Here is a 15,753-nt window from a genome sequence, read left to right as displayed (position 1 = left end):
GGGGAAAGTCCCTCTGGCCTCTCTGCCCCCCCCCTGCCCCAGGAGGGGGTTTCCAGCTGGACCCAGGGCAGGTTTTCCCGGGGGGGCCGGGGGGGCCTCTGCTGTTCCCAGCCCGGGGACCCCCAGTCCCTCCAGCCCCCTGCCTGCGGGGATGGTGGCATGGGCTCTGCTACCACCCCGGCCAGGGGCTGGGCTGCCCTGGGGGGTGACACCCGCTCCTGCCCACCAGCTACCTCCTCTGATTGCCTGGCCCGGACACCCCACCCCACCCCCACCCCGGGGCCACCATGGATCCGGTCCCTGGGCCCCCACCCGCTCCCCCGGAGCCCCCACTCCCCGGCCTGGCCATTTTGGCCCCAGCCGCTCCCTGCCCACTCCCCGGCTCGGGGAGCTGCGGGTCCGGGGGAGCCCGGGCAGGGGCCACGGGTGTAGGCAGGGGACAGGCAGGGCGCACGCAGGGCTCAAGTAGGATGCAGGCAGGGGACACGCAGGGCACACGCAGGATGCAGGCAGGGAGCATGCAGGGAGCGGGCAGGGGACAGGCAGGGCCCAGGCAGGGGACAGGCAGGGCGCAGGCAGGGTGCAGGCAGGGGACAGTCAGGGAACGCCGATGTTCTGCTGCCGCCTGCCGGCATTCCCCGGCCAGCGCCGGTGGGCACGGGCGGCTGCGGGGCTGCTCCCCGCTCCCGGCCCCGGCCCCGGCTCAGCAACCCCCCCGGGGCAGCCCCACCCCTCACGGAGACGGCACTCGCCCACCGGGACTCGACCGGGGTTTATTGTGAGGGTGGGAACCAGCTGCCCCCCCGGGCCCCCCTGTGTGCATCCATCATCCTGAGCCCCCCGGCACTGCACAGCCCCCCACAGCATGCCTGACATTGCACAGCTCCCCTGGAACACATGTGACATTACGTGGTCCCCTGCAGCACATGTGACATCGCATGCCCCCCCAGAGCACACGTGACATTGTACAGCTCCCCCAGAGCACGTGTGACACTGTGTGGTCCCCCTCAGAGTGTGCATGACATTGCATGGTCCCCTGGAGCACATGTGACATTGCATTGTGTCCCCCCCAGAGTACGCACAACATTGCATGGTCCCCTGGAGCACGTTGACATTGTATGGCCCCCCTGAGCACATGTGACATTGCATGGTCCCCTGCAGCACATGTGACATAGCAGAGTCCCCACGGCCCAGCGGTTCGCCAGGCAGCAGAGGTGCTTGCAGGGCGCACGGGCGCTGCGGGGCTGCTCTTCCCTCTGTCCACGCGTGTGCAGGCACCATGCAGGTTGTCCGGTGCTGCCCCTGCCAGGCTGCTCTGCCAGGGCCCAGGGCAGGTCTGTGCATGAGCGAGGCTCTCCCTGGGGAGCCATGGAGGGGCCGAGCCCCAGGGTGCTTGTCCTTGCCCCGGCCATGGGCACCGTGTCCCTATATCATGTCCTGGAAGGTGGAGAGCGATGCCCGTCGGCGGGGACTGGGGCAGCTAGAGCAGCGCGGGTCGAGGGGCCCCACGCAGCCGGCATCACTGGCCAACAGCCACAGCTCCTGGCGGAACCGCTGGCCCAGGAAAGCGTAGAGCAGCGGGTTGAGGCAGCAGCGCAGGTATGCCAGCCCCCCGGTGACCAGCAGCGCCATGTCCTTGCGGCGGCTCTGGGCACAGGTCACCTCCCAGCTGGCCAGAAGCTCGGCTGCATCCAGCAGCACCATCAGGCTGTGGGGCAGCTGCAGGGCCACGAACACCAGCACGAGGGCCAGCAGCACCCGCAGTGCCCGGTGGGGCTGGGCACCGCGGGCCGCCAGCAGCGTCCGGGCCACGGCTGCGTAGCAGCTCACCATCACCAGGAAAGGCACCACGAAGCCCAGCACGACCTGCACCAGGTTGGTGGCCCCCCGGGCTGCCCGCGAGACTGCAGGGGGGAAGACGATGCGGCAGACGTGGAGGTCCTGGTGCTGCTCCGCTCGGCCGTAGATGAACTGGGGCAGTGCCAGCAGCGTGGCCAGCAGCCAGGCCAGCCCCGCCGTCAGCCAGCCGTGGCGGCGAGCCCGTGGGCGCAGGCGGCAGGCAGCTGGCACCCGCACGATGGCCACGTAGCGGTCCACGCTGATGCAGGTGAGGAAGAGGAAGCCGCTGTAGAAGTTGAGGGCGTAGAGGCCCTGCAGTGCCTTGCAGGCAGCTGTGCCTGGGGACCAGCCCTGCAGCGTGTCGATGATGGCAAAAGGCAACGTCAGGAGCAGCAGAAAGTCAGACAGGGCAAGGTGCAGGAGGCAGACGTCGGTGATGCTGTGTGCCCGGTGGTAACGGATGTGCGTGAGCAGCACGAGTCCGTTCCCAACCATGCCCAGCAGCGAAAGCAGCAGGTAGACAGTAGGCTGGTAGGTGCGGGCCAAGTCCTGCACTGCCTGCTTCTCGCAGAGCTCGGGCAGCATGCCGTCCTCCCACAAGTACCCGTCCTCCCAGGGGTAGAAGTCGGTGGTGGTGATCAGGTCTGCTGAGGTGGGGCTGGGGGTCACCTGCATGGAGGGAGGCTGAGTCAGGGATGCTCAGAGGCAGCAGCCCAGCTGCAGGGTGCAACACACTGCACCCAGGGCAGCCCTCCTCCACCCAGCCCTACCACGCGGAGCCCAAGTGTGCCGTGGCCCCTGGTCCTGTGCTCGGGATGGTTTCTGTCTCACACCCACCCCAAGGCAGCAGAGGTTTGCTGTGCTCAGTCATTGTGAGAGCAACCACGCGCTTCCCGAGCAGCCGCCTGCAGCGCAGAGCTGGTGGAGAGACGTGACCCCAGCCACGGCATCCCAGCACAGCACCCTGTCCCACGAACTAACTGTGCACCCACTGCAGGGGAGCTTCTCCTGATGTCCTCTGGGGCTCAGCACCCAGCCCATGGCCCTGGTCGCTCTGTCCATCTGGCCCTTGGGGCTCCATGCCAGCATCTCCAGGTGGGAGCTTTGCGCAGGGAGTGTACAGGGACCTGCCTAAAGGACCCCCCACCCCACCCCCCCGGGGACCCCAGTGCTGGCACAACCCCACACTGCCCAATCCTGTTCCCAGCCAGGGAGGTCCCGCAGCATCCTGCTGCTGTGCACAGGTTGCAGGCAGCTGTGCACGGTGCTCGGTGCTCACAGCTCCCAGCCTCTCAGCCCTGCTCCAGGGCAGAAGCGACCCCGCTGCCACAGAGGCCAGGATGCAGCACGTTTCTGATTCAGAGCAGCCTCACAACAGCAGTTGTGCTCTGGCTCCCATCAGCGAGCCCAGACCTGATCCCCAAACCTGCTCTGGGACCACAGGTGGGCTCTGACCCCAGCGCCAGGGCAGGCTGACTCCCTAGCAGCTCCCCCAGCCCCTTCCCTGCTTTGGACCCCAGGGACCTGGAGCACCAGGTGTTGCCTGACGTTCCCTGGGGCTTTGCCTTTCAGCCCAAACCCACATGGCTCACAAGAGAACGGATTAAAAGCAACAAGAAAAGCCAGTGAGGGGGTCCCCGCCTGGCCCCCAGTGAACCCCTCACGCTGCAGCTGCTCACCTGCTCCTGCATCACGCCACAGGACCTTTCCCCCTGGCCGGTGAGTCTGGAGCCGTCGGCGTCTCAGCGTTCTGCAACCTGTGGTTTGACCACGTGCCACTCCCGATACCGAGAGCGGTGGAGAGCACAAACCCAGCCCCGGGGAGGAAGGCGAGGAGGCAGATGCGACCCCACTCCAGAGCCCATCCTGCATCTTTTACTTTGTGGCTAGCATCTGTGTGCCGGGGACAGAAATAGCAGCTCTGCTCAGCCCCTGTCACGCGAGGCTGGGGAACAAACCTGGGAGTCCCCGATCGGGGGAAGCAGGGTCTGGTCAAGGGCACACAGCACGTGCAGGAGACCCCAGCCCACCCCGGGGCTGTTTGCGACTCCTGCCCCACAGGGGCAGCCCCTGCTGGGCTGGAGGGGAGGCTGGAGCGAACGGGGCCAAGGAGCAGAGCGTGGGCTGCTGTGGGCTGGCACAGAGCCGGCACAGGCAGGAACGCTGCTCTGATGGGACAAGCAGAGCCGAATCCAGTCCAGGAACAGTTTGTCCTGATGGGAAATGTGGTGGTTCCAGGAACTGGGGCAGCTGCTGGTGTAGGGCGTCCCCCTTGGTCGGGGGTCTCAGCTCTGCTCCATGCCCCCACACCCCCTCGGCGCTGGGCAGGCGCGTTGCTGGTTGTTGACAACAAAATTCCCCAACTCCTCATTAAGGGGCAGATTAGTTCCTGTGGGGCAGAGGCCCTACTTTCCTTCTCCCCAGGGGGGAGCAAACTGATCCCCAGCTTTAATGGGCTTTGAGCCCTTTGCTGCGGTAATCCCTCAATCCCCCTTTCTTCCCGCTACAGCTGTCTGCTGTGGTTTATCCCAGCTCTGCCCTCGGCCCTCCCGCTGCCTCCAGCTGGGCGTGGGGAGCGGGCAGGATTCCTGCCAGCCCCAGGAGCTCACTGCCAGGGCTCAGGGTACAGCGGGGCCACGGAGCTGCTGTGCCCCGGCTGGAGGGCGGCTGGGCAGAGGCAGCCCAGCCCCTGGGCCCTGGGGTGCTCCCAAGGCTCTTTGCTGGAGGGTCTGTCCCCCTCCCCTGCTCCTCCTACAGTGCAAGGATGCTGGCTGCAGACCTCCACTCTGTGGTGGCTCTGGGGGTGCCATCCTGCACCCTGCATCCGGGGGGAAGGGCAGGGAGGAGGGTCCTGGGGCAAATGCTGCCCTGCAGCCAGCTGTGTGTGCAGAGCAGGGACCCTGCGTGCCCCTGCCAGGGCCACCACAGACCTGACCCAGCACAGGGATGGGATGTGGGGTTGTGGTTAGAGCAGCAGCACCTCTGGGGTGTCAGGATGAGGCCAGGTGTGGCTGTCTGTCCTGGGGCTGGACCCACAGGCACTGCGAGGGTCTGGGGGACAGGAGGGTCTGCCACAGGGCTCCAGCTCCCAGTAGCAGAGCTCATGGTGTGCCGCTGGCTGCCACCTGGCCCCACTGCACCTGGGGCTTTCTGTTCCCCCTTTCGCTCACCAGCCCCAGGCTTGGCTCTGCCTGCGCAGGAAGCCACCCCGGCACCCGCTGCCCGCAGGTGACAGCCACGCTGCCCTGCCCAGCGGCAGCCAGGTGCCCACCACAGTGCTGCTGGGCCTGGTGGGCAGCACCCTCGTGCCAGCAGCGCGGAGCTGCCTGCACCCAGCACCCAGAGCCTGCTTGGACCCAGTGGCCCCCGGTGCATCCCCATCCCTTGGGGCTGGGTTGGGGGTGCTGCACTGGGCTCTTGGGAGCGCGGGACCCCCTGCAGAGCCGGGGAGACACAGGGCACTCCGTGGTCTGTGGGGCAGGCAGCATATGTAGGCCATGCAGCTGCCAGCCCCCCGCCAGCGCCTCCAGGAGTGTCTGGAGATGTTTGCAAAAAGCCACAGGCTAAATCCCGTCTTCTGCACCACTGGAGAGACAGGCGACCCCAAAACCTGCAGGCCTTAATCTGCAGCTTGATTACAAACTGGCACCACATCTGCTGCGGGAGGGCTGGTGGGCATCACTCCAATCCTCCCCCACCGTGGGCGCTGAGCTGGGGCTGCGGGAGGCTGGGGCTGTGGGGCGCTGGGGCTGCAGGGGTCCGGAGCTATGGGGGGCTGGGGCTGTGGGTGTCCAGGGCTGTGGGGCTGCAGGGCTTTCGGGGTCCGGGGCTGTGGGGGGCTTGGGGCTGCGGGGAGCTGGGGCTGTGGGAGGCAGGGGTTGTGGGGCGCTGGGGCTGCGGGGGGCTGGGGCAGTGGGGGTCCAGGGCTGTGGGTTTGCAGGGCTGTGGGAGTCCGGGGCTGCAGGGAGCTGGGGCTGCCGGTCCCAGCGGGGCTCAGGGCAGGGCTGGACTCAGCGAGGGCCGGGGGCTACGCGGGGACCGGTAATGCCCGGGGAGCTCCGTGCACGGCCCCGCTTACCCGCTCCACGCCCCGCGCTGCCCGTGCCCCGCTCTGCCCAGGCCCCCCGAGTCCCCGAGCCCACGAGCCGTGGCCCGGCTGCAGCCCCGGGCAGCCGGTACCCCGCGCTGCTCCGGGACGGGGCAGCGGTACCGAGGACCGGGGGAACCGGGTGTCGGCGGGAGCATCCCCCGAGGGCGCGGCCGCGGGGGCGACGCCGAGAGGGGCCCCGGGGCTCTGCGCTACGCCCAGCCCGGCCCCCGCGCCCCCCCGCCGGTCCCGGGGCCGCCCCCCTCCCCCCGCCGCCCCCGCCCCCCCCCCCGCCCCGTGGGCGGAGCCGCCGGCCCCGCTCCGCCGCGCGGCTGCAGCACCGGGAGCGGCGGCGCCCAGGGCGCTCGGTGCGCTCCAGCATGGGCGCTCGCCGCCTCCTCGGGCTTCTGCTCGCCGCCTGCGCCGGCCTCCTGTGCCCCGGCCCCCGCTGCCTCGCACGTAAGTGGGGCCGCAGCCCCGGGAGCGGCCGCTCCGCAATGCGGGACCGCACCCGCCGCCCGGCCCCGCACCCCCGCCGCCCCGGCCCGCCCGAGCAGCCCCCGCAGCCCTCCCCCCGCAGTTCTCCCCAGCATCACCCGTTCTCCCCCGGGCACCCCATGGCATCCCCCGCCGTCCCGCTCCGCGTCGTCCCCAAGGTCACCGCCGGACACGGGCGGCCGCCCCCCCACCCCCCCACCCCCCGCGCACTGCCCGAGGCCGTCCCGCCGCAGCCCCCCCGCCCCCCGCCGTCGGCACCGCACCCGCCCCGAGCCTCCGGGGGCACCCGGGATGCCCGGGGATGCCCGGGTTGCCCCGGGCATCCGCCCCGCTCCGCCGCATCCCCGGCCCGCTGCGGCCCCGTGTCCGTACCGGGGAGGGGGCCCCCCAGCCCCCCAGCCCCCCCAGCTCGGCCCCGTGTCGGAGCATCCCGGCGGGGGCGGGGGGCGGCCCCGCGGGACCCGGCCAGGCTCCGTCAGAACCTCGGCCAGCGCCGCCGAGGGGCTGCACCGGGCCGGTCCCGTCCGCGGGGAGGGTGGGGCTGGGGGGCGGCTGCTCAGGCCCGGGGGCTGGCAGGGCCCTGGCCTCACCGAGCAGCCCCCTGCGGCCCCTCTGAGCCGAGGGCCTTGGCCTTGGCCCCTTCCCCCAGGCCGCAGTGGCCCGGGGACCCGCTGGCTGCGGGGGATAGAGGTGGGGGTGATGGAGGCGGCGGGGGACATGCAGGCAGGGGGTGATGGAGATGGGGCGATGGAGGCACGGGATGATGGAGGCGGGGGACCATGCAGGCAGGGGATGATGGAGGCACGGGATGATGGAGGCGGGGGACCATGCAGGCAGGGGATGATGGAGACGGGGGCGATAGAGGCACGGGATGATGCAGGCAGGGGTGATGCAGCACGGACGCAGCGCGGCTGCCCTTGGCCCTGCAGTCGGGGCTGGGGGTGCAGCAAACCCGCCCGGGCCCTGCCCGGCCCCGCCGGGGGGGCCCTGCGAGGGGCGAGGGACCTCGGCCCCGCCAGAGCATCCTCTGCAGGTGCCGCGAGGGTTTGCACGGGGACCCCCCGGTCTCCCACGCGGGACCGTGCCCCGGTGGGGTGGGGCGGGGCGGGGCGGGGGGGTCCCGGTGCCCACGTCAGTGCGGAGGCGGCGGGCGCCGGGGCCCGCAGAGGTGTGTCAGCTCCGCTGCAGTGGGAGGGGAGAGCGGGAGCCGGACCCGCCGCGCCACCAGCCCACGGAGCCACGGGGTCCCCGGAGCCCCCAGAGCCCATGGGGTCCCTGGAGCCTGCAGGGTCCCCGGAGTCCCCAGAGCCCCCAGCACCTGCAGGGTCCCTGGAGCCCCCAGAGCCCGTGGGATCCCCAGAGCCCCCAGAGCTTGCAGGGTCCCTGGAGCCCACAGAGCCCGTGGGGTCCCCTGAGCCCCCAGGGTCTGTGGGGTCCACAGGGTCCCCAGACCCGGCAAAGCCTGCAGGGTCTGCAGGGCTGAGCTGGGGGAGCTGCTGCAGGGACACCACCCAGTTCAGTGCCCCGAGCCCAGCCCCCCACCCTGCTCTCTCTGCAGGACCCTGCTACGATGAGCTTGTTGCTCCCCTCTACTCCTCATCCATCGGTGCCTCCTCCAGATACAACATCTTCTACTCGTCCAGCTTTGCCCGGCTGCACAGTGAGTCCCCCCGTGGGACTGGGGTGCAAGCGGGGTGGGGGACAGTGGGCAGGGGCTGTTCCCGGTAAAGTCTTGCCTTGCGCAGGGCTGAGGGGTCCTTGGATGCCCACCGCAGAGCCCTCAGCATCCCCCAGGGGTGGGGGAGAGCCCCGCAGCCCTCCAGCTCCCACCTGTAGTCAGCTGGGAGCTGCGGGGTGTCAGGCTGTGGGACCAGCTGAGCCGCCCCCCCCCCCCCCCGCCCCCGCAGGCACCAGCGGCTGGTCCCCCGACCCCCGTGACAAGCAGCCCTGGCTCCAGATCGACCTGATGCAAAAGCACCGGATCAATGCGGTGGCCACGCAGGGGACCTTCAACACCTACGACTGGCTGACGCGCTACATCGTGCTCTACGGAGACCACCCCACCAGCTGGAAACCCTTCTTCCAGCAGGGCAGCAACTGGGTAAGGGGGAGCCCGGGGGCCCCTAGGGGAGGGGGTCCCCTGGGGGGAGTGGACACCCCCCCCCCAGCCCGGAGCAAGGAGGTGCTGATGGCGGCCCTTCATCCCCAGACATTCTTTGGGAACGTGAATGAGAGCGGGGTGGTGCGGCACGACCTGCACTACCCCATCCTCGCGCGCTACATCCGCATCATCCCGGTGGCCTGGAACCCACGCGGGAAGATCGGGCTGCGCCTGGGCCTCTACGGCTGCCCTTACCGTGAGTACCCGGGCCGGGGGCTCTGGCAGCCCCACACAGGGTGGCACCCTGGCCCAGCCACCCACGTGGCAGGGGACCAGCCCCTGGGTCCAGCACACCCGGAAAACCCTTTCCCAGAGGGGATTGTGTCCGAGAGGTCTGCAGTCGTTAGCTCTGGCACAAACCATAGCTGAAAGGAGCGCTCCCTGCGCCGGGTGGTCAGCTGCTGTGGGCAGTGACGTGGCTGGGGGCCGCTCTGCTCTCCCCAGGGTCCCATGTGCTCTACTTCGATGGGGATGATGCCATCTCCTACCGCTTCCGGGCCAAGAAGATCAGCACCCTCCAGGATGACATCTCCTTCAACTTCAAGACGCTGGAGCAGGACGGGGTGCTGATGCATGGGGAGGGCTCGCAGGGTGACTACATCACGGTGGAGCTCAAGCAAGCCCGGCTCTTCCTACACATCAGCTTAGGTGAGGCAGGGCTGAGGGGTGGGTGGCTGGAGGGCTGGGGGGCTGCCAGCTGAGGTTGCCCCTCCCCAGGCAGCAGCCCGCTGCACGCCAGCGAGGGCCACACTACGGTGGAGGTGGGCAGCCTCCTGGATGACCAGCACTGGCACTCCCTGCACATCGAGCGCTACGGCCACCACGTCAACCTGACGCTGGATGGAGAGGTCAAGCGCTTCCGCTGCCACGGCACCTTCGACCAGCTGGACCTTGACACCGAGGTGGGTGCTGCTGGGGGAGCTGCTGGGATGCTGACCCACGGTGTCCCCCGGCGAGGGGCTGAGCCCTCCCTGTGCCTCCCAGCTCTTCTTCGGGGGGGTGATCGACCAGGACAAGCAGCACCTCACCTACCGGCAAAACTTCCGCGGCTGCGTGGAGAACATCATCTTCAATGGGGTCAACATCGCTGACCTGGCCCGGCACCGGAGACACAACATCCGCTTTGAGGTCCAGCCCTGGGGGATCTGTTGTGCGAACACAACACCCCTTTTCTGGAGGAGGGCCAGGTCCCCAGCCCCGCTGCGGGGTGACCCCTTGGGCCAGGTCCCCAGCCGTGCTGCGGGGTGACCCCTTCCCCGGGGCCAGGTCCCCAGCCCGGCTGCGGGGTGACGTGAGGCCAGGCAGTGGCCATGCTCAGCCATGCGATGCTGCATTGACTGCATGAGGTCGTCCATGGCCCGGGGCACCTGCCCGGCACTGCCAGGCAGCGGGGTTGAGCGGGGACAATCAGGGCCAGGGCTGTGGGGATGGGGGGGCTCCCTGCCACGGGAGCGTCCCCTTCCTCACTGCCTCCCGTGGTCACCCCCAGGGCAGCGTAGGCCACTACTGCCAGGACCAGCTGAACAACCCCATCACCTTTGCTGGCATCAACAACTACGTGCGGGTGCCAGGGATCCCGCGGAGGAACCGCCTGTCCGTCAGCTTCCGCTTTCGCTCCTGGGACACTGCCGGGCTCCTGCTTTACACCAGCTTTGCTGACCGCCTGGGCTCCCTGGAGGTGGTGCTGAGCGAGGGGCAGATCAACGTCTCCATCGCCCAGCCTGGCAAGAAGAAGCTGGAGTTTGCCGCAGGTGGGCTGGGAAGCCGGCGTGGGGCTGGAGGCCGGCCTGGCAGCGGTGCGTCCCCATGCACCCTCTTCTCCCCACGCAGGGCATCGCCTGAATGATGGCTTCTGGCACTCGGTGCAGCTGGTGGCACGGGACGGCTCGGCTGTGGTGACCATCGACGATGATGATGGCGCTGAGTTTCGAGTGGCGCACCCCTTCCAGCTCCGCACCGGCAGCCAGTACTTCTTTGGAGGTGGGCGGCGGGGCGGGGGGCAGGGGCGATGGGTGCCTGGGGGCCACTCACCCCACTGTGCCTTGCAGGCTGCCCCAAGCCGGCCTCGGTCACCGGCTGCCGGTCGAACCAGACAGCCTTCCACGGCTGCCTGCAGATGCTGAACGTGGACATGCAGCCTGTGGACGTGGAGCTGCTGGTGCGGCACCGGCTGGCGCAGTACTTCAACGTGTTCTTCAACGTCTGCGGCATCACGGACAGGTATCAGTTGGGATGGGGGTGCTGGCTGGGAGCAGGTGAGGGCTGGGGGGCTGCGCTGGTGCCAGGACAGGAGCCCTCTGTGCTCTCAGGTGCACCCCCAACCTGTGTGAGCACGACAGCCGCTGCATCCAGTCCTGGGATGACTTCATGTGCATCTGCGACCTGACGGGGTACAAGGGGGAGACCTGCCACAAATGTGAGCCTGGGACCTCGTGGTTGGGGGCACTATGGGCACCTGCGGCCCCTCCTGCTGCCCAGTGCCCCCCCTGTGCTGACCCCAGCCCCATTTCCTTCTTCCAGCCCTTTACAAGGAGTCATGTGATGCTTACCGGGTCAGTGGGAAAACCTCGGGGAACTATACCATCGACCCGGATGGCAGTGGGCCGCTCAAGCCCTTCACAGTGTACTGTGATATCCGAGGTGAGGGCAGCGGGAGGGCATGGGGGTCCCCCTGCCCGGTGCCCCCAGGGACCAGCCTCTGCCTGTGTAGCAGTGCCAGAGCAGGATGGAGGGAGCAGGGGTGTCCCCGGGGGCCAGTCCTAACAGCCCCCTGCCTCTGCAGAGGACCGAGCATGGACCATCATCCGGCACAACCGCCACTATGCCACACGGGTGACGGGCTCCAGCGTGGACCAGCCCTACCTGGGGGCCGTGGAGTACTGGAACGCCTCCTGGGCCGAGGTCTCAGCGCTGGCAAATGCCTCCGAGTACTGTGAGCAGCGCATCGAGCTCCACTGCTACAGCTCCCGCCTGCTCAACACCCCCTGTGAGTGCCAGGGGGAGCGGGGCCGTGCCGTGGGGCCGTGCCGTGGGTCCATGCTGTGGGACCATGTCCTCACCCTCCCCTGTGCTCGCAGCCGGGCTGCCCTTCAGCTTCTGGATGGGCCGAAACAACGAGCGGCACTACTACTGGGGGGGCTCGCGGCCGGGCATCCAGCGCTGCGCCTGCGGGTTGGACAAGAACTGCGCCGACCCCAAGTACTTCTGCAACTGCGATGCTGACCACGCGCTGTGGTGAGCCGGGGGGGGCTGCAGGCACGAGGAGGCAGGCTCCAGGGGGGGTCAGGCGGGGGTGCAGGCTGGCAAAGAGGCAGAAGCCCCTCCCGGCTCCTGCAATGCATATGCCATTTGCAGGAGGACAGACAAGGGTCTGCTGACCTTCGTGGACCACCTGCCCGTCACCCAGGTGGTGGTCGGAGACACCAACCGCTCTGGCTCTGAAGCCCAGTTTCTGCTGGGGCCTCTGAGGTGCTATGGAGACCGTGAGTGACCGGACCCACAGAGGGTCCCCTGCCTGCAGAGGGCCCGTGCCTGTGGGGGTCCATGTCCGTGGGGTCCTCTGCCTGCTGGGGGTTCATGCCCATCCCTCACTGCCCCTCCTGCTCCCCGCAGGCAACACCTGGAACACCATCTCCTTCAACAGGGGTGCAGCCCTGCTCTTCCCCACCTTCCAGGCCAACCACAGCCTCGACATCTCCTTCTACTTCAAGACCACTGCCCTGTCCGGTGTCTTCCTGGAGAACCCCGGCACCCGAAACTACATCCGCATAGAGCTCAACAGTACGGGCGGGCAGGGAGAGCGAGGGCGTGGGGGGCAGCGGGGCTGGGGGCTCCTCCTGACACCATGTCCCTGCAGCCACCAAGGATGTGGTGTTTGCCTACGACATCGGGAATGGGGACGAGAACCTGACGGTACGGTCAACGGTGCCCTGGAACGATGACGAGTGGCACCAGGTGAAGGCTGAGCTCAACGTCAAGCTGGCACGGCTGCGGGTGGACAAGCTGCCCTGGGTGGTGCGGCCAGCCCCCCCCCAGAGCTTCGTCCGCCTGGACTTTGACAGACCCCTCTACGTCGGTGAGAGCCCCCAGCCGTGTCCCAGTGTCCCCATGTCCCCTTGTGCCGCAGGGCGCTGAGTCTTGGCCCCGCTGCAGGCGCGGCGGAGCACAAGATGCGCCCGTTCCTGGGGTGCCTGCGGGCGTTGCGGATGAATGGGGTGACACTCAACCTGGAGGGCAAAGCCAACGAGACGGAGGGCGTGCGGGTCAACTGCACCGGCCACTGCCAGAACCCGCCGGTGCCCTGCCAGAACAGCGGGCTCTGCGTCGAGCGCTACAGCCACTACAGCTGCAACTGCAGCGTCTCTGCCTTCACCGGGCCCTTCTGCAACCACGGTGAGGGGCTGCACCCACCCAAACCGAGCCTGGGGACCTTCCCCAGCATTGGGGTGGGGGAGAGGAGCCGGTGGTCCCGTCACCCTGTGGGTCCCCCCGCAGACATCGGCGGCTACTTCGAGGAGGGCACCTGGGTGAGGTACAACATCCTGCCAGTGTCACTCTACGCCGCCCGCGAGTTCGCCAGCATCATCAGCAGCCCCTGGCAGCCCCTGCCTGGCTACAACCTCACCAGCGAGGAGGTCAGCTTCAGCTTCAGCACCACCTCGGCACCTGCCGTGCTGCTCTACGTCAGCTCCTTCGTCAAGGACTACATGGCCGTGCTTATCAAGGATGACGGTGAGGACAGGGCTCCCTGCCCTGGGGCTCACCCAGAGCCTCCCCAAGCGCTGCGCGGGACCCTCCTCCCCCTCAATGCCAGTCACCAGCCCTACGGAGGGGCTGGACTCGCCTGCTGGGAGCCCTTGCACCGCTGACGGCCCTGCTCTGCTCGCAGGGAGCCTGCAACTGCGCTACCAGCTGGGCACCAGCCCCTACGTCTTCGCCCTCACCACCAAGCCGGTGACGGACGGGAGACCCCACCGTGTCAACATCACCCGCCTGCACCGCACGCTGTACACCCAGGTATGGGGCGAGGGCACCCACCCCGCTGGCATCTGGGGGGCTGCGGGGGTGGGGGCCAGGCTGGGAGGGGGCATGGGCAGGGAGGCAGGAGGCAGAGGAGGCTCAGCGGGCACTGACGCCGTGTGCCTGCCCCCCAGGTGGACTATCTCCCCGTCATGGAGCAGCAGTTCACCCTGTTCGTGGACAGCAAACTGGACTCACCTAAAAACCTGTACCTGGGGCGCGTGATGGGTGAGCTGGGTCCTGCCCTCGGCTGCCCCCTCCCACGCTGGGATCTCTGGGGTCTCCTCTGCCCAGCACAGTCCTTGCCCTTCGCAGGGGATGAGCCTTCTCCTTCTGTGCCCCCACAGAGACTGGTGTGATTGACCCCGAGATCCAACGCTACAACACGCCCGGCTTCTCAGGCTGCCTCTCGGGGGTGAAGTTTAACAGCCTCGTCCCCCTCAAAGCCATCTTCCACCCCACCAGTGTCATGCGGCCCTACAGCATCCGGGGGGAGCTGGTGGAGTCCAGCTGTGCCTCCATGCTCCCCCTCACCACCATCCTCATCCCTCCTGAGATGGACCCCTGGTACATGGGCACAGGTAGGTGCCATGGTGGGACCCCCATGGGGAGGGAGCCCCCGCCGGCAAGCATCAGCTGCAGAGGGGATGCTCCAGGACAAGACCCCGCTGTAGCCCAGTCTCAGCCACCCCACTCCATCTCTGCAGAGTTCCCCCATGTGCACGACGATGGCTGGATTGGGATCATCATCGGGTGTAAGTGGAGTGCCCGGCCAGTGTCCCCCCGCCTCTGCCCTGCCCCTGTGTCCCCCCAGCCCCTCAACACTGCCTCTCCCCCGCAGTTGTGATCTTCCTGCTCCTGCTGCTCGGGGCGCTGCTGGTGCTGCTGTACTTCTACTACCACCGCTACAAGGGCTCCTACCACACCAACGAGCCCAAGGCCATCCAGGACTATGGCAGCGCTGCCAAACCGCTGTCGGTGCGCAAGGACCAGAACCTGCCCCAGATCCTGGAGGAGGCAAAAGGGGACTAGCGGGGCCGGGGGGTGGGACGCGCTTGCAGCCCCCGCAGCCCTGGCAGCCGCCCGGGGACGAGCGAGCGTTGCGGGACCAAAGGGCCAAGCACACCTGAACTGCCAACACCCACCTCCGGGCCGTTCCGGACCGCACCGACCGCCAGCTCCTCCGCACGGCCACCACCGACCCGGCCCCGGAGCACGGCCGCGACCCACCAAGCCCCAGCCCCGCTGGCCCCGGGCACACCGGCAGCCCCCCACGCCGGAGGCAGGCTGCTGCCTCCCACCAGCTGCCAAATCCTGCCCTGCCTCCGGCCGGGAGCTCTGGGGCTGGGCAGCCCACCCCGGCTCCCGCTGCCCCGTTAGCGATGCCCGCGCGTAGATTTACCCGCTGCTTTGCTCGCTTAGCCAGAGCCACGAAGGAAGCCACGCGACCCCCAGCCTCGGGGCACAGCCCGGGGCGCGCCGAGCAATACCCTGCCCATGCGGGCGACGGCTGCCACGCATGACGCCACTGCACTTTGCCGAGATGCTGCTTTCATACGATCAGGTACAGATCCTTTCTACCATTTTTGTTGCTGGATATTCTACTACACTCTGATTTTTTTATTCTATCGGTTTGTATAAAAAACCAAACGGAAGCTCCTGTCGGGTGTCATGTTCCGCGCGTCATGGTACGTGGTCTGTAGTTTGCTACTTCTCTGTACGAAGCGCCGGTCCTGCCGATTACTTCCAGCCCAGGGAAAGCTCCTGTTCACTTGCTGTATTGTGGTAAGGCAACGTTACAGAAATGCATTTATCTACCCAAAGGCCTAGCTCCACTGGGCACTTTATTTTTCAAAACCCCGTTTTGTTGAATGAGATGTGAAGATACTCAAATAAAGGCAGAATGACGGCGTTTGACACTCCCCAGCCTTGGCTTCGGCAGCCTGGGCACACAGGGGCAGCAGCTCCTCTGTCCCCACCGTGGCTCAGCCTGTACCTGGGGGAGGAACCAGCCCGGACAACCGCAATTCCCCCTCCCGGAGCAGGATGCAGAGCGCCAGGGCTGGATGGATGCTGTGCAGCCCGCTGCTACGCTCATACCCACACAGGCACGTCCTGCCCTCCCCAGCACCTCCCAGCCCTGAGCTGG

General features: G+C 68.1%; 2 protein-coding genes across 2 annotated transcripts; one reads left to right on the top strand and one right to left on the bottom strand.

Moving 5' to 3' along the window:
• Nucleotides 1-878: 878 nt before the first annotated feature.
• On the bottom strand, nt 879-5,067 carry CCR10 (C-C motif chemokine receptor 10). The gene is made up of 2 exons (XM_056362524.1): nt 3,519-5,067; nt 879-2,508 (listed from the first exon to the last, which is right to left on the bottom strand). Exons 1-2 carry the CDS (start codon nt 3,528-3,530, stop codon nt 1,426-1,428), a joined length of 1,095 nt encoding a protein of 364 aa, XP_056218499.1. The 5' UTR covers nt 3,531-5,067; the 3' UTR covers nt 879-1,425.
• A 1,171-nt stretch (nt 5,068-6,238) lies between these two features.
• CNTNAP1 (contactin associated protein 1) lies at nt 6,239-15,633 on the top strand. Its single transcript, XM_056362457.1, has 24 exons — nt 6,239-6,385; nt 7,983-8,084; nt 8,332-8,525; nt 8,634-8,781; nt 9,030-9,233; nt 9,303-9,487; nt 9,570-9,713; nt 10,075-10,336; nt 10,416-10,565; nt 10,634-10,805; nt 10,895-11,001; nt 11,106-11,225; nt 11,368-11,571; nt 11,663-11,819; nt 11,940-12,067; nt 12,198-12,365; nt 12,442-12,660; nt 12,738-12,977; nt 13,080-13,316; nt 13,474-13,601; nt 13,739-13,832; nt 13,952-14,185; nt 14,312-14,359; nt 14,446-15,633. Exons 1-24 carry the CDS (start codon nt 6,307-6,309, stop codon nt 14,634-14,636), a joined length of 3,915 nt encoding a protein of 1,304 aa, XP_056218432.1. The 5' UTR covers nt 6,239-6,306; the 3' UTR covers nt 14,637-15,633.
• The last annotated feature ends 120 nt before the right edge of the window (nt 15,634-15,753 follow it).

This window comes from Falco biarmicus, chromosome 17 (assembly GCF_023638135.1).
Source record: "Falco biarmicus isolate bFalBia1 chromosome 17, bFalBia1.pri, whole genome shotgun sequence".
Classification (NCBI taxonomy): Eukaryota; Metazoa; Chordata; class Aves; order Falconiformes; family Falconidae; genus Falco; species Falco biarmicus.
Note: the sequence above shows the minus strand (reverse complement) of the source record. Positions and strands in the feature narration are given on the sequence as shown.